This window comes from Ranitomeya imitator, chromosome 2 (assembly GCF_032444005.1).
Source record: "Ranitomeya imitator isolate aRanImi1 chromosome 2, aRanImi1.pri, whole genome shotgun sequence".
NCBI lineage: Eukaryota > Metazoa > Chordata > Amphibia > Anura > Dendrobatidae > Ranitomeya > Ranitomeya imitator.
The window spans coordinates 143,672,631-143,697,849 of record NC_091283.1 but is presented as its reverse complement, the minus strand read 5'-3'; the positions used below and the strand labels follow the sequence as shown (position 1 = coordinate 143,697,849).

General features: G+C 43.2%; 1 protein-coding gene across 1 annotated transcript in view; it reads right to left on the bottom strand.

The window, feature by feature from the left end:
• Nucleotides 1–1,544: 1,544 nt before the first annotated feature.
• LOC138662147 (relaxin receptor 1-like) overlaps nt 1,545–25,219 on the bottom strand; it is a 405,515-nt gene continuing 381,840 nt past the window's right edge. Inside the window, exons 16-18 of the mRNA XM_069747334.1 lie at nt 8,372–8,782; nt 6,619–6,834; nt 1,545–4,499 (exon numbers count right to left, since the gene is read on the bottom strand). Of these exons, the coding sequence (XP_069603435.1) occupies nt 4,312–4,499; nt 6,619–6,834; nt 8,372–8,782 (815 nt within the window). The 3' untranslated portion in view covers nt 1,545–4,311. The remainder of the gene's footprint in view (nt 4,500–6,618; nt 6,835–8,371; nt 8,783–25,219) is intronic.

Sequence of the window (25,219 nt, the reverse complement as noted above, 5' to 3'; positions counted from 1 at the left end):
ATGGGCTGAAACTCGTCATTCAACTTGCCGAATAAAGACAAATGTACTCCATCATGTGTCCTTGGACTTTTGTAAACTTTTATTATTTGTTTCCACGTGCACCACCCACAAGTGGAGTGACAATTAACCTGAGTCATTATTTTACATCCACAGATGATATTTGGAACTTACCTCCTTGTCTACTTCCTAATGGAATGCAGATTTATTTCCTTGTACAGATTTTACACATAAATTGAGAATTTTAAGAATGATTGATTAGTCCTGGCAGTGAAAGAAGCAGATTTATCTAATAATATATACCGTATATACTCGTGTATAAGCCGAGATTTTCAGCACAATTTTTTTGTGCTGAAAACACCCCCCTCATACACTATTCAATTGTCCAGAACGCTGGCGGGAGAGGGGGAGCGGTGTAGCAGTGGCAGGAGCCAGCGGCTGTGGCACAGTGACAGCTGCAGCCACCGGTTCACAGAAGACATCATACTCGCGCTCCGTCCCTGCATCTTCGTTGTCCCAGCGCCAGCAGCTCTCCTCTCCTGTGCTGAGCGGTCACGTGGTACCACTCATTAAGGTAATGAATATGGACCCATCTCCACTCCCAAAGGTGTGGAGCACATATTCATTACTTTAATGAGCGGTACACGTGACCGCTGAGCAGAGGAAAGGAGAGCCACCGGCACAACAGAGATGCATGCAGGAGCGAGGAGGGCAATTATGATGGGGGGCAATGTGAGCCATGCATACAACCAGGGGAAGGGGGGGAGCCGAGCCATGGTGGATGGGGGAGCCGAGCCATGCATACAACAGGGGGAGCCACACATACCAGGACAGGGAGAACCACGCATAGCAAGACAGGGATGAGGGGGACAATGCATACCCGGCTTATACTCGAGTCAATAAGCTTACCCAATTTTCCGTGGCAAAAGTATAGTAAGTGCCTCGGCTTATACTAGAGTATATACGGTATTACAAAGTTTCTCATTTCTGCGAGTTCTATTAATTATGAACTAAAAAGTAAAGCAATGGTTGCTTTTTAAAAGTGTCTTTCATTATTTTTAACAATTAGCAAAATACAAAATGAATCTACCGGGTGGGCCATTTATATGGATAGACCTGGTGGGCCATGTATATGGATACACCTAAATAAAATGGGAATGGTTGGTGATATCAACTTCCTGTTTGTGGCACATTAGTTTATGGGAGGGGGAAACTTTTCAAGATGGGTGGTGACCATGGCCATTTTGAAGTCAGCCATTTTGGATCCAACTTTATAAATGGCCCACCCAGGTATATCCATATAAATGACCCACCCTGTATTATCACGAACATCTATTAACACACTATATAATTTTTTTTTTTAAACATTCTCTTTGCAGCATTTTTCCCCCCACATTTGAATAAAACTTTTTGCACAGGACTGAATATACAGTCATCAAAAACGCTATTGCAACACTAAGAAGGAAATGTCATAGAATTATGGAAATCACAGGATAGATAAACATATTAATAATATGCATGTGATGAAAAATGGAAAAAAAATGTTTAAAACACCAAGATTTATTCAGTATCGAGTATGAACGCCACTGTAGAAATACACGTACTTACATGACTTGGCAAGTTATCAATGAGGTTATTAATGGTTGTCTGAGGAATGTTCTGCCAAGCTGACTGCACTTGAGCACACAAATCACCAAAATCCGCAGTTGGCAGCTTCTTTTTCAATTTCTGACGACTAACGTCCCAGATGTACTAAACCGGAGACATGTCTGGAGACACAGCGGGCCATGGTAGCACATTTAAGCCATGCAGGCTGACTACAGTAGCATGAACAACATGCGGCCTGGTGTTGTCATGTTGAAAAATTGGCTCTGGGGAAAAAGAAAAGGCTGTACAACTGGTTCTATGATCCATTCTATTCTTCAAGTGAAATTGGACGTCACATAGCAATTTTACTGAAGATCTTTTCTTTAAACCCTTATCAACTAAAAGGATATCCCAGAGTTTTTTTTTTATCATGCCCCTGATTTCTTTATGGGCTTCATCAAATGTTCTAATTACCCAGATTTCCTTGTACTTAAAAATCTATCCCTGTAGATGATAGAGTGGTTGCCAAAAATGCTTCCCACAAGATCTTATCTGAGTAGCCTTGTTCAAGGAAGTGGTTCTTCAAGTCCTCTATCTACCTAGAAAAACTGGAACAGTTGGAGTAATTTCATTTGGCCCATAAGTCCTGAGGATGTCTTTCTTTAGTAGGATAGACTATTTGTGGAGGTTTTCTCACCAAAGATCTCTGTTTGTATTTACTTATTTGGGCCTCTGAAAGTTAAGACATTCAAAAACAGAAGTGTTTCTGGCTAAGTGTCATACAAAAAATCTTAGACCCAGTAAGTTAATGAATTTTGTACTCCTCAATAAAACAAACATATTAACTATGAACCTGAGCCAGAGGTGAATGTTTGGATGCCACTAGCTCATTGGTTCTGCAAAAATTAATGTGGCTTTCTATTTGCCCAGGAACACCTGTGCACATGATGGGGCAAAGGACTGCCGATCACGATAGGGAGTCTTGTTCGCACTTTTTTCTCATTTTTGGAGAACACATTTATACAAATAATTTAAAACCATTTTATTTTTGAATCCTGGAACTTCTATCACCATACCAAGATAAAAACTAACTAACCTATTAAAAAAAAATATTTAGTGGAATACCTTAATTCGCTCTGTTATGAGAAAAAAAATCTATTTTGTCTTCAAACCTTTCAGTTTTGGGCAAACTAATCAATACTTCTGTTTAAAAGGGATGTTTTACCAGTTTGAGCATATTAAACTGGTAATATCATGGAATAGTGGCTGCAGAGCTGAATAAAGCTTAGCTTTTAATCCTAAATTCTTGCCTTCATTGTGAAATATTATCCTGTAAAGTTTAGATGATAATTTATGATGCACCCAACGGTGAGTTACTATAGATTTTTCTCTGGGGGTGTGTACTTCTTCCTTACATGATGTTGACCAATCATAAGCTGGAAGCATCATGCAGGGGAAAAAAAGAAAAACACCAGTAGGCCAGAAGAATATGACTTCTCCTGTAAAATGTAACGATAGGCAGCTTTGCTGACAGCTCTAATTTCTGCAGCTATTGTAAGCCTGTGAGCAAACATGAGTGTGATTACACCGTCAGATTTCATATAAAGGTAGTCTGTGTGTTTGTGTGTGTGTGGGGTAAAACAGCGGAATTGACAGCACTTTGAGAGGAAAGCTGCAGAAGTGTTTGTGATCACATTTAGCTCGGCTTCCCCCACACTGGCTGAGATCAAAGCTGAAGGTCTAATCACACTTGGCTCTGCTCTGCACTACCCAGAAGCTGCAAGTATCAGGGCTGAGAGCAGAGCTGTGTCTCATAACATGTCACAGGAGAATGTTTGTTCTTTTGACCTTCAGTGGGCGTGTTCTTATTTACCCTGTATGAAACCTCCTGCCTATGATTGGACAGCTTCATGTAGGGGCAAAAGTTCAAGTAACCAGAGGAAAATCTCTGGTAATGCCCTGTTGGGCTTATCATAAATTATAAACTAAACTTTGCAAGCTAATATCTCTGCAACGGAAATGAGAAATTTAAAAAAAAAAGTACATTTTATATCACTTCTGCGGCCACTATTCCGTTATGTGGCCAGTTTAGTATGCTCACTTGTGAAATATCCACTTTAAAAGCATATCAATATCATACACCTAGTTGTCAAAATTATAATACATCAGATCTCTTCATAAGAAATGTTATAAATATATGTACAGACAAGTCTATTTATACAGAATTCACATTGGTTTTCTCTTACAACAGCTTAGCGCTCTATAATCTTTAAATCCAACCGTTGACCTTGAGTTTGAGGATAACTGGCAAGATCCTCTATGATTTTCTTTTACAATGAAAATTGAGCCTCACAGTCAAAGGGTTCACCTCCAGGTGATTCTATGCATGTTTCTAGTCTCATAGACCAGGATGACCTTCTTGACATATGAGTACAATCTTCTGTTTTTATGTTTCCGATTGATGATTAGATGACTCCAGTACTCATCATATCTGCTCAGTGGTCACTTATTCATTGTTTCCATAGGAAGCAGGGGCATTCAGTAGAGCTCTTGGTGCTTCCAATCAGCCATAGCTTTAGGAGAAAACTCATTGTGTTATGAGAACTCTCACTCTCTCGGCCTCGGTCACAAGACTGGATGGATGCCCATGATTTTATGAAAGGCACAAAATTAAATCATGAAATGAGAACTACAGGTTTCAAGCAAGTGTTCAAAAGTCCACCAGTGCTAAGCTGTGTTGGTGTGAATGGATACCAATGTAAAGCTTTTTCCCGACTCTTGCAGTTGGTGTCTTTTACTTTGTAAACATAGCTTGAGCTTCTCCTGGAAGGAGGAGGTTGTCATTGTGTACAGAATGGGATTCAGGGCACTGTTTATTGGCAAAATAAAGATGACCACCCAGGAGGTAATTGTACCTAGGAATATAGAGAAGCATTACAGTGCATATCAAAATTTGAAGGAACCAAGCATACTAATCTTGTGATAATGCAATATTTTAGGGTCAATTCATCAATACTGGTGTTATGTATGCCAGTCTTGATCCAGAGTGCATTGAAGTAAGACGTGCCAAAATATTTACGAGAAATGTGCCTCCGACTGAATTTGGGGCATCCTTCAGCTGCCAAGCGACAGCCTAATAAATGTACTCAGGTAATTTCTGACACAATTTACACTACTTATGATGGATTTGTTGGGTCACACTTAGACACGTCCTTCCCATTTAACTTTTCAAAAATTTGACGTAGCTAGTGTAAAAACTCAAAAACTTTTTCAAAGAGTTCTACACCAAATTTCTGGGATTTGCTGTTTATTAAATTAGTCCCTTTTGTGAAGTGAAATTATCAAAGTCAGACATTACATTTAAAAAAAGAACGATTGTATATGCCTTTTGCGTTTGCAAACTTTCACTTATGCTAGACAAGTGTGTACACTAACAACCTATTCAGCCACTGCAGTTTTGAATTTAGTTGTTTTTTTTTAAGCAAAATCAGTTTCAGTAAGAAGAAAAGTGACTTCTATCTTTGGCTACTTTCACACTTCCGTCGCTACGGGCCCGTCACAATGCGTCGGGCCGACGTACCGACGGACGTTGTGAAATGACTGCAAGACGTGGGCAGTGGATGCAGTTTTTCAACGGATCTGCTGCCCATTCTGCAGTCTGGGGAGGAGGGGGCGGAGTTTCTGCCACGCATGCCCAGTCGAAAATGGCGGACATGTCGCACAAAAAAAGTTACATTGAACGTTTTTTGTGCGTTGCGTCCGCCAAAACTCGACGGATCCATCGCACGACGGATGCGACGTGTGCCCATCCGTCGCGATCCGTCGCTAATACTAGTGTATGGGAAAAAAACGCATCCTGCAAGCACATTTGCAGGATACGTTTTTTGCCCATAACGACGGATTGCGACGGATGACAAAATTCGGAAGTGTGAAAGTAGCCTTTGGCTCAAAAACAGCAGCAACAACAGACAAAATTTGTTGCGTTTCCCCAAACGTGTGTAAACCCACTCATTTCTTTAAAACATTTGAATTTCAGGGCTTACTCATATATGAAGTTTATTTAGGAGTGAAGTTCTTTGAAAGATTTTTGCCAGCCAGCGAGCTAGATGTGTAAAGCAGCCTAAAACTATTGATACCACAGGTTACTTTGCAGAGCACAGCAGTCTAGATAATTTTATCCTTGGCTGCTGCGCTCTGCACAGTCAGCGGCCGGGATCACATCTCTCAGTATGATGAAGTGAGCTTTGTCATCTTGGTCACCACCTATGCAGAACAAAGCAGCTCATGACAAATTCATCTTAAATGCTGCACTCTGCATAGAAAGAGAATAACATGGTTGCCACAGCTCCCTGGCTCTACTCTTTTCATTTTGAGAGAGGAAAGGTGGTGACCTCGTGCGGGAGCCGTCACATATTTTAAAAAGAATCTGTTCACAAAAACAGTAACATTATGAAAACTATAATATAATCTATTATAATAACGTTTTCATATGCTTTTTGCAACCATTAACTAAGACTATGGCTAGGGTTAGGGCTACAATGAAGGTCAGAGATAGAGGTATGTTTAGTTCTACGATATTAACACAGATTCATAGAGAAACACAAAAATACAATAATAAACGTAAAAAGAAATAACAACACAAATTCTTTTTTTCAAAATGTAAGGTTGGATTTCAGCAAAAAGCTGAAAATTACTAGAGGGTCAAATCTCAAACTAAAATTACAGGAGTAATCATGTTCTTGGGAATTAGGGGGTTCAGTACTGGACAGGTGGAAGCTACTCGAGGACAAGTAATGGTCCACCAGTTAAGAGACGCAAAATAGTTGCCTTGACCTGTGCACTGACAACCCTTGCTACACCACTTTGACTATATTATATTTCTTCCATTTCAACTTCACTTACGCTATATGTTAAAGTTTTATTAATCTAAAGTAACACTTTGGGGAGAATACGGCAGATTTGAGGCACTATATAATTTTATCCTATACTGGATTTCTATTCACTATTTCGATCTAAGTTATATGATGATCTCACCTGGAATCTCTGCCTCTGTGAGTGAAACAGCCTTCAATAAAAAGATGGGAATCCAGCAGAGGGCATCGGTGAACACAATGAAGAAGAACCTCTTGGCTATGGTCACCTCTCTCGAGAGTACGCTGCGCTCTGCTGTTTTGGCACCCGTCTTGTGAATAGAGTAAAACATGCTGCTGTAGGAAAAGACGATGGTGACAAAAGCCAACAAATTCAGCCCTGGCAGGAGAGAACACAGGTGTATTAGGGTCTCAGCAGCATGATGTCCATAACAAACATTGTACAAAACAAAATAGTAGAACTTTCTCAGATTGTCCCCCTCAAGGAGGAAATATCTAAAATATGCTTGTAGAAAGAAGAGGGGAACTGTTTTGCATAATATTCATAATTATACAAGGGGGTTTTAATCATCTTTCAAATAGCGATATACAGTATATATTTTTTTTTATTAGAGACGTCTATTTTAGTCATGTATAAAACACTTGTATTCCCTATAGAACAATACATCTTGATGATCTTGTCCTAGAATCTGTTCCTCTGTTATTTCTCCAAGAAATATATAAATAAATCGATAATTGGGTGTTACAAATCACCCTGTCAAAGGAGTGTGTCCATACACTGTGCTGTACTAGCAGGCAGTATGTTATAGACACCCCCTATCTTTTACAGGTAACACAGAACTATCAATTTATTCAGAATTAATGAGGAATGTCACAATGGAAAGTCCTCAGAAAAGATGCTCTACAGCTATGTCATAGTGTTTGCAATTATTCACAAAATAACAAGTAAGAAGAGAATTGTAGACATGTAGAATATGGAAGTCAGTTATATTTCATTTTTAGAAAAACGTGACGTGTTCTTACAACCATTTCTAGCATCCATGTTCTAGTGCTGTTTAGATAACTGAATTCTGAGTATATTTGTGAACTGTGAAGAACACATTACACAATCATGGTCATTTTGTTATACACGATTATTTCCTTTGTGTATTGGAACAACACAAAAACAGAGAAAATAAAGGCAAATTGGACATAATTTCACACTAAATTCCAAAACTGGGCTGGACAAAATCAAATTAGCATCTTTCAAAAATTATTGTAAACAACTTTGTTTCAAGCATGTGATGCTCGTCCAAACTCACCTGTGGCAAGTGACAGGTGTTGGCAATATTAAAGTCACACATGAAATCAGATAAAAAGGGGAGAGGTATATTCAATCTTTGCATTGTGTGTCTGTGTGTGCCACACTAAGCATGGAGAACAGAAAGAGGAGAAGTGAACTGTCTGAGGATTTGAAAACCAAAATTGTTGAACAATATCAACAAACTCAAGGTTACAAGTTCATCTCCAGAGATCTTGATGTTCCTTTGTCCATGGTGCACAACATAATCAAGAAGTTTACAACCCATGATCACAAACATACTTCAAGAAGCACCCAGAAATGGATGGAAACAAAGTGATGGAGAGTTCTGAAGTGGCGAGCAATGAGTCCAGATCTAAATACCATTGAACACCTGTGGAGAGATCTTAAAATATGAGAGACCTGGAGCAGTTTTCAAAAGAAGAATCATCCAAAGTTCCAGTTGAGAGGTGTAAGAAGCTTGTCCACAGCTTGTACCACCCAATTGTCAATACATTCACACATTTCTATAGGTGACAGCATCGAGTTCTGAGAAGTGATGTTGGGCTGCCAAACAGATATGGATTGCGGCCAGTGCAGTTTTCTATTCACTATGAACTGATGGATAACATCTTACCTAAGAAGATGCTGACAGAATATCCCCGGGCTCCTGATTTTTCTGTGCTATCTGACTGTAGTGGGAAGCACACCCCATTTCTTCCATAGAAATTGCCAAATGTGTCATAGCTGAAGAAAGGAATGACGGTGATGAAAAAGCCAAGACCCCAAATGGCCGCAAGTGCTCCTAAGGTTTGCGCACGTCCTGCTCGGAAGTGACTGAAAGGAAAGACGATGCATAGGTACTTCTCTAGTGTCATGTATGTAAGCATGAGAACAGAGACCTCAGAAGACAGCATGGCTAACGAGCCAACTAGTTTACACTCCCAACTCTCCATCCAGACCTGGGCATGTTTGTTGTATTCTCCCTGAAACTTTATATCATATGCACCTAGACAGAAGAGGTAGAAGCCCATCAGGCAGTCTGCACCTGTAGAAAGAAAAGTAGTGTTAGAATTCAGTATTTAACAATGTGAGATTCTGTGAGATGTTCAAAAAATGTTTGTCAAAACTTGAAGAATAGGGGGGTAAATTGCAATTGAATAAAATCAACATGATGGCAATGAAAGCGTCTACCAGAGGAGTCAGCATCTCTATAACATAGGCGCACGGTCCCCCTTTCTGAGCTAAGTCATCTGTATAGCCTCCCATGGATGGGTGTCTGTTGGGACCTATCCTGCTCGGCCCTTATTCACATTGATGTCGTTTGACACATGGTAAAGTTTTAATACTAGAGACAGGATAGGACCATCCCAATGGGTACACCTTGTCGTGGTGGGATGGCTTTTATGCATTTTGATCAAAATAGTGTTAAGTAAGTACCCTATGTTATTTACATGTACTATTAACATTTACCTATTTATTTGCTGTAGGATATATGCTCGTTTTGTTTTTTTCTTGGGTTTTGTCTGTGAAATGGCCACAGTGTGAACGTGTTCTTATTTATCACACGTATTGTTATGGCTGGTAATTCAGTACCACAATGGACATAGAAGTCAGAGCACATACAGTGAACTGACAATAACCCAAAAACATAGAATGAGCTCTGAGACGTGGGAACTCTGCTGACCGCAATCCCTAATCCTCTCCACCCACACTAGAGGCAGCCGTGGATTGCGCCTAACGCTCCCTATGCAACTCGGCACAGCCTGAGAAACTAGCTAGCCTGAAGAGAGAAAATAAGCCTACCTTGCCTCAGAGAAATACCCCAAAGGAAAAGGCAGCCCCCCACATATAATGACTGTGAGTTAAGATGAAAAGACAAACGTAGAGATGAAATAGATTTAGCAAAGTGAGGCCCGACTTTCTGAACAGAGCGAGGATAGGAAAGGTAACTTTGCGGTCAACACAAAACCCTACAAACAACCACGCAAAGGGGGCAAAAAGACCCTCCGTACCGACTAACGGCACGGAGGTACACCCTCTGCGTCCCAGAGCTTCCAGCAAGCAAGAAAAACCAAATAAACAAGCTGGACAGAAAAAACAGCAAACAAAAATAACACAAGAGCAACTTAGCTATGCAGAGCAGCAGGCCACAGGAACGATCCAGGAGGAAGCAAGTCCAATACTAGAACATTGACTGGAGGCCAGGATCAAAGCACTAGGTGGAGTTAAATAGAGCAGCACCTAACGACTTCACCACATCACCTGAGGAAGGAAACTCAGAAGCCGCAGTACCACTCTCCTCCACCAACGGAAGCTCATAGAGAGAATCAGCCGAAGTACCACTTGTGACCACAGGAGGGAGCTCTGCCACAGAATTCACAACAGTACCCCCCCTTGAGGAGGGGTCACCGAACCCTCACCAGAGCCCCCAGGACGACCAGGACGAGCCATATGAAAGGCACAAACAAGATCGGGAGCATGGACATCAGAGGCAAAGACCCAGGAATTATCTTCCTGAGTATAACCCTTCCACTTAACCAGATACTGGAGTTTCCGTCTTGAAACACGAGAATCCAAAATCTTGTCCACAATATACTCCAACTCCCCCTCCACCAAAACCGGGGCAGGAGGATCAACAGATGGAAACATAGGTGCCACGTATCTCCGCACCAATGACCTTTGGAATACGTTATGGATGGAAAAAGAATCTGGAAGGGTCAAACGAAAAGACACAGGATTAAGAACCTCAGAAATCCTATAAGGACCAATGAAACGAGGTTTAAACTTAGGAGAGGAATATGACGAGAAGACAACCAAACCAAATCCCCAACACGAAGTCGGGGACCCACACAGCGTCTGCGATTAGCGAAACGTTGAGCCTTCTCCTGGGACAAGGTCAAATTGTCCACTACATGAGTCCAAATCTGCTGCAACCTGTCCACCACAGTATCCACACCAGGACAGTCCGAAGACTCAACCTGCCCTGAAGAGAAACGAGGATGGAACCCAGAGTTGCAGAAAAACGGCGAAACCAAGGTAGCCGAGCTGGCCCGATTATTAAGGGCGAACTCAGCCAAAGGCAAAAAGGACACCCAGTCATCCTGATCAGCAGAAACAAAGCATCTCAGATATGTTTCCAAGGTCTGATTGGTTCGTTCGGTCTGGCCATTAGTCTGAGGATGGAAAGCCGAGGAAAAAGACAAGTCAATGCCCATTCTAGCACAAAAGACTCGCCAAAACCTCGAAACAAACTGGGAACCTCTGTCAGAAATGATATTCTCTGGAATGCCATGTACACGAACCACATGCTGGAAGAACAATGGCACCAAATCAGAGGAGGAAGGTAATTTGGACAAGGGTACCAAATGGACCATCTTAGAGAAGCGATCACAAACCACCCAAATGACTGACATTTTTTGAGAGACGGGAAGATCTGAAATAAAATCCATAGAGATATGTGTCCAAGGCCTCTTCGGGACCGGCAAGGGCAAAAGCAACCCACTGGCACGAGAACAGCAGGGCTTAGCCCGAGCACAAATCCCACAGGACTGCACAAAAGAACGCACATCCTGCGACAGAGATGGCCACCAAAAGGATCTAGCCACTAACTCTCTGGTACCAAAGATTCCAGGATGACCAGCCAACACCGAACAATGAACCTCAGAGACAACTTTATTCGTCCACCTATCAGGGACAAACAGTTTCTCCGCTGGGCAACGATCAGGTTTATTAGCCTGAAATTTTTGCAGCACCCGCCGCAAATCAGGGGAGATGGCAGACACAATTACTCCCTCTTTGAGAATACCCGCCGGCTCAGACAAACCCGGAGAGTCGGGCACAAAACTCCTAGACAGGGCATCCGCCTTCACATTTTAGGAGCCCGGAAGGTACGAAACCACAAAGTCAAAACGGGCAAAAAACAGCGACCAACGAGCCTGTCTAGGATTCAACCGCTTGGCAGACTCGAGATAAATCAAGTTCTTATGATCAGTCAAGACCACCAAACGATGCTTAGCTCCTTCAAGCCAATGACGCCACTCCTCGAATACCCACTTCATGGCCAGCAACTCTCGATTGCCAACATCATAATTTCGCTCAGCAGGCGAAAACTTCCTGGAAAAGAAGGCGCATGGTTTCATCACCGAGCAATCAGAACTTCTCTGCGTCAAAACAGCCCCTGCTCCAATCTCAGAAGCATCAACCTCGACCTGGAATGGAAGCGAAACATCTGGTTGACACAACACAGGGGCAGAAGAAAACCGACGCTTCAACTCTTGAAAAGCTTCCACAGCAGCAGAAGACCAATTGACCACATCAGCACCCTTCTTGGTCAAATCGGTCAATGGTTTAGCAATACTAGAAAAATTGCAGATGAAGCGACGATAAAAATTAGCAAAGCCCAGGAACTTTTGCAGACTTTTCAGAGATGTCGGCTGAGTCCAATCATGAATGGCTTGGACCTTAACAGGGTCCATCTCGATAGTAGAAGGGGAAAAAAATGAACCCCAAAAATGAAACCTTCTGAACACCAAAGAGACACTTAGATCCCTTCACAAACAAAGAATTAGCACGCAGGACCTGAAACACCGTTCTGACCTGCTTCACATGAGACTCCCAATCATCCGAGAAGATCAAAATATCATCCAAGTATACAATCAGGAACTTATCCAGGTACTCTCGGAAGATGTCATGCATAAAGGACTGAAACACTGATGGAGCATTGGCAAGTCCGAATGGCATTACTAGATACTCAAAATGGCCCTCGGGCATATTAAATGCAGTTTTCCATTCATCACCTCGCTTAATACGCACAAGATTATACGCACCACGAAGATCTATCTTGGTGAACCAACTAGCCCCCTTAATCCGAGCAAACAAATCAGATAACAGCGGCAAGGGGTACTGAAATTTAACCGTGATCTTATTTAGAAGGCGGTAATCTATACAAGGTCTCAGCGAACCATCCTTCTTGGCCACAAAAAAGAACCCTGCTCCTAATGGCGACGATGACGGGCGAATATGCCCCTTCTCCAAGGACTCCTTCACGTAACTCCGCATAGCGGCGTGCTCAGGCACAGATAAATTAAACAGTCGACCTTTTGGGAATTTACTACCAGGAATCAAATCGATAGCACAATCACAATCCCTATGCGGAGGTAGGGTATCGGACTTGGGCTCATCAAATACATCCCGGTAATCAGACAAGAACTCTGGAACCTCAGAAGGGGTGGATGACGAAATAGACAGAAATGGGACATCACCATGTACCCCCTGACAACCCTAGCTGGACACAGATATGGATTTCCAATCTAATACTGGATTATGGACTTGTAGCCATGGCAACCCCAACACGACCACATCATGCAAATTATGCAACACCAGAAAGCGAATAACCTCCTGATGTGCAGGAGCCATGCACATGGTCAGCTGGGTCCAGTATTGAGGCTTATTCTTGGCCAAAGGCGTAGCATCAATTCCTCTCAATGGAATAGGACACTGTTGTGAGTTCTGTTTTTGAGCTCCCTCTGGTGGTTACTGATGGTACTGGGTGACTTGTCTTTCCTGGGTTTCTGGGTTCCACCTGTTCCATCAGCATATGGGAGTTTCCTATTTAACCTGGCTTTGCTGGCATTTCCTCGCCGGTTATCAATGTATCCAGTGTGTCTTGTTACCTCTGCTCCCTGCTCCTAGAACCTTCTGGACAAGCTAAGTTTGGATTTTCCTGTTTTGTGTTTTGCTTAATTTGGTTTTTAGTCCAGCCTGCAGATATGTGATTCTCTGCTGCTGGTTGCTCTAGTGGGCTGAAATTGCTTTTCATGTACCATGAGTTGGCACATGAGTTCAAGTAATTTCAGGATGGTTTTTTGAAGGGTTTTTCGCTGACCGCGCAGTTCACTTTTGTATCCTCTGCTATCTAGCTTTAGCGGGCCTCATTTTGCTGAAACTGTTTTCATACTACGTATGTGCTTTCCTCTCATTTCACCGTCATTATATGTGGGGGGCTGCTATTTGCTGTGGGGTATTTCTCTGGAGGCAAGAGAGGTCTGTGTTTCTTCTGATAGGGTTAGTTAGATCTTCGGCTGGAGCGAGACGTCTAGGTTCATCGTAGGCACGTTCCCCGGCTACTTTTATTTGTGTGTTAGGTTCAGGGTCGCGGTCAGCTCAGGTTCCATCGCCCTAGAGCTTGTTTGTATCTGTGCTTGTCCTTTTTGTGATCCCCTGCCATTGGGATCATGACAGTATAACCGGCCCACTAAGTGTTAATTGTATTGGCTGAAGTAGGAGGATAAGTAGTCTGAGGAAGTTTTTTTTTTTTTTTTTTCCCCTCAGAGTTTGCTGCCTAGCCTTATTGCAGCCTGGCTACTTCCTCCTCCTCTTAATCTTTGAATGGCTCTGATCTCAGCTGTTTATCATGGACGTCCAGAGTTTGGCTTCCAGCCTGAATAATCTTGCCACTAAGGTTCAAAATATACAGGATTTTGTTGTACATGCTCCTATGTCTGAACCTAGGTTTCATACCTGCCAGGTTCAAAGAATGTGAAGGCGGATGCTCTTTCTAGGAGTTTTGTGCCTGACTCCCTTGGAAATTCTGAGCCCTCTGGTATCCTTAGGGATGGGGTGATTTTGTCTGCTGTCTCCCCAGACTTGCGACGTGCTTTGCAGGAGTTTCAGGTGGCTAAACCTGATCGTTGTCCGCCTGAGAGACTGTTTGTTCCGGATAATTGGACCAGTAGAGTCATCTCCGAGGTCCATTCTTCTGCGTTGGCAGGTCATCCTGGAATATTTGGTACTAGAGACTTGGTGGCCAAGTCTTTTTGGTGGCCTTCCTTGTCGAGGGATGTGCGTTCTTTTGTGCAGTCTTGTGAGGTTTGTGCTCGGGCTAAGCCTTGCTGTTCTCGGGCCAGTGGATTGTTGTCACCTTTGCCTATCCCGAAGAGGCCTTGGACGCACATTTCCATGGACTTTATTTCGGATCTCCCTGTCTCTCAAAAAATGTCCGTCATCTGGGTTGTGTGTGATCGCTTTTCTAAAATGGTTCATCTGGTACCCTTGCCTAAGTTGCCTTCCTCCTCTGAGTTGGTCCCTCTGTTTTTTCAGAATGTGGTTCGTTTGCATGGGATTCCTGAGAACATCGTTTCTGACAGGGGATCCCAGTTTGTGTCTAGATTTTGGCGGACTTTCTGTGCTAAGATGGGCATTGATTTGTCCTTTTCGTCTGCATTCCATCCTCAGACGAATGGCCAGACTGAACGAACTAATCAGACCTTGGAAACTTATTTAAGGTGTTTTGTTTCTGCTGATCAGGATGACTGGGTTACCTTTTTGCCGCTGGCCGAGTTTGCGCTTAATAATCGGGCTAGTTCTGCTACCTTGGTTTCTCCTTTCTTTTGTAATTCGGGGTTTCATCCTCGTTTTTCCTCTGGTCAGGTGGAACCTTCTGATTGTCCTGGAGTGGACATGGTGGTGGATAGGTTGCATCGGATTTGGAGTCATGTGGTGGACAATTTGAAGTTGTCCCAGGAGAAGGCTCAGCAGTTTGCTAATCGCCGTCGCCGCGTGGGTCCTCGACTTCTTGTTGGTGACTTGGTGTGGTTGTCTTCTCGTTTTGTTCCTATGAAGGTCTCTTCTCCTAAGTTCAAGCCTCGGTTCATCGGTCCCTATAGGATCTTGGAAATTCTTAACCCTGTGTCGTTTCGTTTGGATCTCCCGGCATCGTTTGCTATTCATAATGTGTTTCATCGGTCGTTGTTGCGGAAGTATGAGGTACCTGTTGTTCCTTCTCTTGAGCCTCCTGCTCCAGTGCTGGTGGAGGGAGAATTGGAGTATGTTGTGGAGAAGATCTTGGATTCTCGTGTTTCCAGACGGAAACTCCAGTATTTGGTCAAGTGGAAGGGTTATGGTCAGGAGGATAATTCTTGGGTGGTTGCCTCGGATGTTCATGCTGATGATTTGGTTCGCGCTTTTCATAGGGCTCATCCTGGTCGCCCTGGTGGTTCTCGTGAGGGTTCGGTGACCCCTCCTCAAGGGGGGGGTACTGTTGTGAGTTCTGTTTTTGGGCTCCCTCTGGTGGTTACTGATGGTACTGGGTGACTTGTCTTTCCTGGGTTTCTGGGTTCCACCTGTTCCATCAGCATATGGGAGTTTCCTATTTAACCTGGCTTTGCTGGCATTTCCTCGCCGGTTATCAATGTATCCAGTGTGTCTTGTTACCTCTGCTCCCTGCTCCTAGAACCTTCTGGACAAGCTAAGTTTGGATTTTCCTGTTTTGTGTTTTGCTTAATTTGGTTTTTAGTCCAGCCTGCAGATATGTGATTCTCTGCTGCTGGTTGCTCTAGTGGGCTGAAATTGCTTTTCATGTACCATGAGTTGGCACATGAGTTCAAGTAATTTCAGGATGGTTTTTTGAAGGGTTTTTCGCTGACCGCGCAGTTCACTTTTGTATCCTCTGCTATCTAGCTTTAGCGGGCCTCATTTTGCTGAAACTGTTTTCATACTACGTATGTGCTTTCCTCTCATTTCACCGTCATTATATGTGGGGGGCTGCTATTTGCTGTGGGGTATTTCTCTGGAGGCAAGAGAGGTCTGTGTTTCTTCTGATAGGGGAAGTTAGATCTTCGGCAGGAGCGAGACGTCTAGGATCATCGTAGGCACGTTCCCCGGCTACTTTTATTTGTGTGTTAGGTTCAGGGTCGCGGTCAGCTCAGGTTCCATCGCCCTAGAGCTTGTTTGTATCTGTGCTTGTCCTTTTTGTGATCCCCTGCCATTGGGATCATGACAGGACACTGCAAGGGCTCCAAGAAAAACCCACAACGCCTAGCATACTCCAAGTCCATTAAATTCAGGGCAGCGCCTGAATCCACAAATGCCATGACAGAATAAGATGACAAAGAGCAGATCAAGGTAACGGACAAAAGAAATTTTGACTGTACCGTACCAATGGTGGCAGACCTAGCGAACCGCTTAGTGCACTTAGGACAATCAGAGATAGCATGAGTGGAATCACCACAGTAGAAACACAGCCCATTCTGACGTCTGTGTTCTTGCCGTTCAACTCTGGTCAAAGTCCTATCGCACTGCATAGGCTCAGGTTTATGCTCAGATAATACCGCCAAATGGTGCACAGATTTACGCTCACGCAAGCGTCGACCGATCTGAATGGCCAAAGACATAGACTCATTCAGACCAGCAGGCATAGGAAATCCCAGCATGACATCCTTAAGGGCTTCAGAGAGACCCTTTCTGAAAATAGCTGCGAGCGCACCATCATTCCATTGAGTGAGTACGGACCACTTTCTAAATTTCTGACAATATACCTCTATCTCATCCTGACCCTGACATAGAGCCAGCAAATTTCTCTCTGCCTGATCCACTGAATTAGGTTCATCGTACAGCAATCCGAGCGCCAGGAAAAACGCATCAATATTACTTAATGCAGGATCTCCTGGCGCAAGAGAAAATGCCCAGTCCTGAGGGTCGCCACGTAAAAAAGAAATAATGATCCTAACTTGTTGAACTGGGTCACCAGAGGAGCGAGGTTTCAAAGCCAGAAATAGTTTACAATTATTTTTGAAACTCAGAAATTTAGTTCTATCTCCAAAAAACAAATCAGGAATAGGAATTCTTGGTTCTAACATAGAATTCTGAACCACAAAGTCTTGAATATTTTGTACTCTTGCCGTGAGCTGATCCACACATGAGGACAGACCTTTAATGTCCATCGCTACACCTGTGTCCTGAACCACCCAAATGTCTAGGGGAAAAAAAAAGGCAAAACACAGTGCAGAGAAAAAAAAATGGTCTCAGAACTTCTTTTTTCCCTCTATTGGGAATCATTAGTACTTTTGGCCTCCAGTACTGTTATGGCTGGTAATTCAGTACCACAATGGACATAGAAGTCAGAGCACATACAGTGAACTGACAATAACCCAAAAACATAGAACGAGCTCTGAGACGTGGGAACTCTGCTGACCGCAATCCCTAATCCTCTCCAACCACACTAGAGGCAGCCGTGGATTGCGCCTAACGCTCCCTATGCAACTCGGCACAGCCTGAGAAACTAGCTAGCCTGAAGATAGAAAATAAGCCTACCTTGCCTCAGAGAAATACCCCAAAGGAAAAGGCAGCCCCCCACATATAATGACTGTGAGTTAAGATGAAAAGACGAACGTAGAGATGAAATAGATTTAGCAAAGTGAGGCCCGACTTTCTGAACAGAGCGAGGATAGGAAAGGTAACTTTGCGGTCAACACAAAACCCTACAAACAACCACGCAAAGGGGGCAAAAAGACCCTCCGTACCGACTAACGGCACGGAGGTACACCCTCTGCGTCCCAGAGCTTCCAGCAAGCAAGAAAAACCAAATAAACAAGCTGGACAGAAAAAACAGCAAACAAAAATAACACAAGAGCAACTTAGCTATGCAGAGCAGCAGGCCACAGGAATGATCCAGGAGGAAGCAAGTCCAATACTAGAACATTGACTGGAGGCCAGGATCAAAGCACTAGGTGGAGTTAAATAGAGCAGCACCTAACGACTTCACCACATCACCTGAGGAAGGAAACTCAGAAGCCGCAGTACCACTCTCCTCCACCAACGGAAGCTCATAGAGAGAATCAGCCGAAGTACCACTTGTGACCACAGGAGGGAGCTCTGCCACAGAATTCACAACAACGTATACCAGCTTATACTCAGGCTCATGTCTTTGGTTTTGCTGTTATCTCTATAACATTGTAAAGTTTGCAGCAGAAATCCAAGGCTGACTATTGAGTATTTGCTTTGGACACGCAGTTTGAATTGCCACAGGTTAGGGCTTCTAACCGTCCAGAAATTCCAGTACAGTCTGTAAAGATAGGGCACTTTATTGTCTGTAAAAAACGTCATATTAGAATTATTGGCTGTAGAAATGTATCACTTATCATAATAATTTATTGTGGTTTTCCAATGTGTCCATAAAAAATATTATCTGTCCGTGATTTTTTTGATAAGCTGTCCAAAAATAAAGTCAAGTTGGCAACCCTGCTGCAGGTCTGTATGAGGATTATCCCTTTTAAATGGGGTTATTACGTTTTGGGCTTAATTGAAGGACTCTCCATGCCAAATTCAAGGATAAAGTAGCATGCTACTATTTTGAGGTTATTTTTCACTTTAAAAATGTCTGTAACATTCTAATAGGGCTGCGGAAACTCCAAACACCATGCATAGGATGATAGAAGAGATTCCAAGTCTAAAATGCTGCTCCCTGTCTCCGTCTTATTATAGAGTCTTGAAAACTAACTTTAAAGGGGTATTCTGATCTTCATGTTAAGTTGCTGTAGTTAGTTAAACAGCATGAAAATGAGCAAGTTACTTGCTTTTTCGATCTATTATTATTCTCCTGCTGAAAGCTTTTATTTTACATTGTGTACAGCTTGTTGCTATGGATGACCAGAGCCTGGTCAAGTATGCACAGTTTGAGAAGTTAATTCCTGTTTTCCTGTGCAGCAGTTATATGCTCTCCCAGCTCCGCATCTCTGTCAGCTCCTTAAGGTACCTTCACACTGAGCAACTTTACAACGAGAACGACAACGATCCGTGACGTTGCAGCGTCCTGGATAGCGATCTCGTTGTGTTTGACACGCAGCAGTGATCAGGATCCTGCTGTGACATCGCTGGTCGTTGCTGAAAGTCTGGAACTTTATTTGGTCGTCAGGTCGGCGTGATTCGTCATGTTTGACAGCAAAAGCAACGATGCCAGCAATGTTTCTTTATGGAGCGAACAACCAGCGAGAACGATTAGTACGTCACTGGATCACTCCTGCATCGTTCTGCGTTGCCGGTGTTTGACGTCTCCTAGCGACCTAAACAGCGACGCTGCAGCGATCGGCATCGTTGTCTATATTGCTGCAGCGTCGCTAAATGTGACGGTACCTTTACTGGTTATCAGTCCTACAAAATCACCTGCTCTCATTTTCCAGAGCAGTTCTCATAATCACTGTTCAGTTGTTCAAAGGCATTGTTAATATGTCACAGTAGCATAAGATCAGCAAGAGGAAACTGACCAGAACTTCACTCAAGTAGAAGTGCCTGGCCCCAACAACCAGGAGGTAAGCAGACTGCAGAGCTGTGTACTGCTACAAACAGAACTTGAGAACAATTCTTCAACAACGGTTGCGGATTTTTGGCAATACATACAGTATACATGCAGTATGTGTATATACTCTATATGTATATTTTACGTGTATACTGTATATGTATGCAGTTTGGGTATATACTATAAATGTATGCATTGTGTATACTGTACTGTATATGTATGTACATATTGTGTATATTTACTGTATGTGTCTATACTGTTTTTGTATGTATGCAGTATGTGTATACTGTATACAGTGGGGCAAAAAAGTATTTAGTCAGTCAGCAATAGTGCAAGTTCCACCACTTAAAAAGATGAGAGGCGTCTGTAATTTACATCATAGGTAGACCTCAACTATGGGAGACAAACTGAGAAAAAAAAATCCAGAAAATCACATTGTCTGTTTTTTTATCATTTTATTTGCATATTATGGTGGAAAATAAGTATTTGGTCAGAAACAAACAATCAAGATTTCTGGCTCTCACAGACCTGTAACTTCTTCTTTAAGAGTCTCCTCTTTCCTCCACTCATTACCTGTAGTAATGGCACCTGTTTAAACTTGTTATCAGTATAAAAAGACACCTGTGCACACCCTCAAACAGTCTGACTCCAAACTCCACTATGGTGAAGACCAAAGAGCTGTCAAAGGACACCAGAAACAAAATTGTAGCCCTGCACCAGGCTGGGAAGACTGAATTTGCAATAGCCAACCAGCTTGGAGTGAAGAAATCAACAGTGGGAGCAATAATTAGAAAATGGAAGACATACAAGACCACTGATAATCTCCCTCGATCTGGGGCTCCACGCAAAATCCCACCCCGTGGGGTCAGAATGATCACAAGAACGGTGAGCAAAAATCCCAGAACCACGCGGGGGGACCTAGTGAATGAACTGCAGAGAGCTGGGACCAATGTAACAAGGCCTACCATAAGTAATACACTACGCCACCATGGACTCAGATCCTGCAGTGCCAGACGTGTCCCACTGCTTAAGCCAGTACATGTCCGGGCCCGTCTGAAGTTTGCTAGAGAGCATTTGGATGATCCAGAGGAGTTTTGGGAGAATGTCCTATGGTCTGATGAAACCAAACTGGAACTGTTTGGTAGAAACACAACTTGTTGTGTTTGGAGGAAAAAGAATACTGAGTTGCATCCATCAAACACCATACCTACTGTAAAGCATGGTGGTGGAAACATCATGCTTTGGGGCTGTTTCTCTGCAAAGGGGCCAGGACGACTGATCCGGGTACATGAAAGAATGAATGGGGCCATGTATCGTGAGATTTTGAGTGCAAACCTCCTTCCATCAGCAAGGGCATTGAAGATGAAACGTGGCTGGGTCTTTCAACATGACAATGATCCAAAGCACACGGCCAGGGCAACGAAGGAGTGGCTTCGTAAGAAGCATTTCAAGGTCCTGGAGTGGCCTAGCCAGTCTCCAGATCTCAACCCTATAGAAAACCTTTGGAGGGAGTTGAAAGTCCGTGTTGCCAAGCGAAAAGCCAAAAACATCACTGCTCTAGAGGAGATCTGCATGGAGGAATGGGCCAACATACCAACAACAGTGTGTGGCAACCTTGTGAAGACTTGCAGAAAACGTTTGACCTCTGTCATTGCCAACAAAGGATATATTACAAAGTATTGAGATGAAATTTTGTTTCTTACCAAATACTTATTTTCCACCATAATATGCAAATAAAATGTTAAAAAAAACAGACAATGTGATTTTCTGGATTTTTTTTTTCTCAGTTTGTCTCCCATAGTTGAGGTCTACCTATGATGTAAATTACAGACGCCTCTCATCTTTTTAAGTGGTGGAACTTGCACTATTGCTGACTGACTAAATACTTTTTTGCCCCACTGTATGTATATAGGCAGTGTGTATATACTGTAGTGTGTGCAGTGTGTGTCTATACTACTTATGAATGTAGGCAGTATTTTTATACTGTACATGTATGCAGCGTGTGTATTTCGTGTATGTGTGTGCAGTGTGTGTATATTGTGTTTTTTTATGTATGCAGTGTGTGGCTATACTCAATATGTGATTAATGGTGCTATTTAACCCCTTTCTGCCATCAGACGTACTATTCCGTCCATGTGGGGTGGGCTTTACTTCCCAAGGACGGAATAGTACGTCATATGCGATCGGCCGCGCTCACAGGGGGAGCGCGGCCGATCGCGGCCGGGTGTCAGCTGCTTATCGCAGCTGACACCCGGCACTATGTGCCAGGAGCGGTCACGGACCGCCCCCGGCACATTAACCCCCGGCACACCGCGATCAAACATGATCGCGATGTGCCGGCGGTGCAGGGAAGCATCGCGCAGGGAGGGGGCTCCCTGCGGGCTTCCCTGAGACCCCCGCAGAAACGCGATGTGATCGCGTTGCTCCGGGTGTCTCCCACCTCCTTCCTGCAGCAAGTCCCGGATCCAAAATGGCCGCGGATCCGGGTCCTGCAGGGAGGGAGGTGGCTTACCAAGTGCCTGCTCAGAGCAGGCATTTGGTAACGCTGCACTGCTCTCAGACAGATCGGTGATCTGTCAGAGTGCTGTGCAAACTGGCAGATCACCGATCTGTATTGTCCCCCCCTGGGACAAAGTAAAAAAGTTAAAAATTTTTTTTACAAATGTGTAAAAAAAAAAAAAAAAAAAAAAAATCCTAAATAATGAAAAAAAAAAAAAATATTATTCCCATAAATACATTTCTTTATCTAAATAAAAAAAAAACAATAAAAGTACACATATTTAATATCGCCGCGTCCGTAACGACCCGACCTATAAAACTGTCCCACTAGTTAACCCCTTCAGTAAACACCGTAAGAAAAAAAAAAAAAACGAGACAAAAAACAACGCTTTATTATCATACCGCCGAACAAAAAGTGGAATAACACGCGATTAAAAAGACGGATATAAATATCCATGGTACTGCTGAAAGCGTCATCTTGTCCCGCAAAAAACGAGCTGCCATACAGCATCATCAGCGAAAAAATAAAAAAGTTATAGTCCTGAGAATAAAGCGATGCAAAAATAATTATTTTTTCTATAAAATAGTTTTTATCGTATAAAAGCGCCAAAACATTAAAAAAATGATATAAATGAGGTATCGCTGTAATCGTACTGACCCGAAGAATAAAACTGCTTTATCAATTTTACCAAACGCGGAACGGTATAAACGCCTTCCCCAAAAGAAATTCATGAATACCTGGTTTTTGGTAATTCTGCCTCACAAAAATCGGAATAAAAAGCGATCAAAAAATGTCACGTGCCCGAAAATGTTACCAATAAAAACGTCAATTCGTCCCGCAAAAAACAAGACCTCACATGACTCTGTGGACTCAAATATGGAAAAATTATAGCTCTCAAAATGTGTTAACGCAAAAAATATTTTTTGCAATAAAAAGCGTCTTTCAGTGTGTGACGGCTGCCAATCATAAAAATCCGCTAAAAAACCCGCTATAAAAGTAAATCAAACCCCCCTTCATCACCCCTTTAGTTAGAGAAAAATAAAAAAATTAAAAAAATGTATTTATTTCCATTTTCCCATTAGGGTTAGGGCTAGGGTTAGGGCTAGCGTTAGGGTTAGGGCTAGGGTTAGGGTTAGGGCTAGGGTTAGGGCTAGGGTTAGGGCTAGGGCTAGGGTTAGGGCTAGGGTTAGGGCTAGGGTTAGGGCTAGGGTTACGGTTAGGGCTAGGGTTAGGGCTACAGTTAGGGTTAAGGCTACAGTTAGGGTTGGGGCTAAGGTTAGGGGTAGGGTTTGGATTACATTTGCGGTTGGGAATAGGGTTGGTATTAGGGTTAGGGGTGTGTCTGGGTTAGAGGTGTGGTTAAAGTTACCATTGGGATTAGGGTTAGGGGTGTGTTTGGATTAGGGTTTCAGTTATAATTGGGAGGTTTCCACTGTTTAGACACATCAGGGGCTCTCCAAACGCGACATGGCGTCCGATCTCAATTCCAGCCAATTCTGCGTTGAAAAAGTAAATCAGTGCTCCTTCCCTTCCGAGCTCTCCCGTGTGTCCAAACAGGAGTTTACCCCAACATATGGGGTATCAGCGTACTCAGGACAAATTGGACAACAACTTTTGGGGTCCAATTTCTCCTGTTACCCTTGGGAAAATACAAAACTGGGGGCTAAAAAATAATTTTTGAGGGAAAAAAAAAGATTTTTTATTTTCACGGCTCTGCGTTATAAACTGTAGTGAAACACTTGGGGGCTCAAAGTTCTCACAACACATCCAGATAAGTTCGTGGGGGGGTCTAGTTTCCAATATGGGGTCACTTGTGGGGGGTTTCTACTGTTTAGGTGCATTAAGGGCTCTGCAAACGCAATGTGACGCCTGCAGACCATTCCATCTAAGTCTGCATTCCAAATGGCGCTTCTTCCCTTCCGAGCCCTCCCATGCGCCCAAACGGTGGTTCCCCCTCACATATGGGGCATCAGCGCACTCAGGACAAATTGGACAACAATTTTTGGGGTCCAATTTCTCCTGTTACCCTCGAGAAAATACAAAACTGGGGGCTAAAAAATAATTTTGGGGGGAATTTATTTTTTTTTTTCACGGCTTTGCGTTAGAAACAGTAGTGAAACACTTGGGGGCTCAAAGTTCTCACAACACATCTAGATAAGTTCCTTGGGGGGTCTAGTTTCCAATATGGGGTCACTTGTGGGGGGTTTCTACTGTTTAGGTACATTAGGGGCTCTGCAAACGCAATGTGACGCCTGCAGACCATTCCATCTAAGTCTGTATTCCAAATGGCGCTCCTTCCCTTCCGAGCCCTCCCATGCGCCCAAACGGTGGTTCCCCCCCACATATGGTGTATCAGCGCACTCAGGACAAATTGCACAACAACTTTTGGGGTCCAATTTCTCCTGTTACCCTCGGGAAAATACAAAACTGGGGACTAAAAAATAATTTTTGTGGGAAAAATTTTTTGTTTTATTTTTACGGCTCTGCATTATAAACTTCTGTGAAGCTCTGGGTGGGTCAAAGTGCTCACCACACATCTAGATAAGTTCCTTAGGGGGTCTACTTTCCAAAATGGTGTCACTTGTGGGGGGTTTCAATGTTTAGGCACATCAGTGGCTCTCCAAACGCAACATGGCGTCTCATCTCAATTCCTGTGGATTTTGCATTGAAAAGTCAAACGGCGCTCCTTCCCTTCCGAGCTCTCCCATGCGCCCAAACAGTGGTTTACCCCCACAAATGGGGTATCAGCGTACTCAGGACAAATTGTACAACAACTTTTTGTTTCCAATTTCTTCTCTTACCATTGGGAAAATAAAAAATTGGGGGCGAAAAGATAATTTTTGTGAAAAAAAAATGATTTTTTATTTTTACGGTTCTGCATTATAAACTTCTGTGAAGCACTTGGTGGGTCA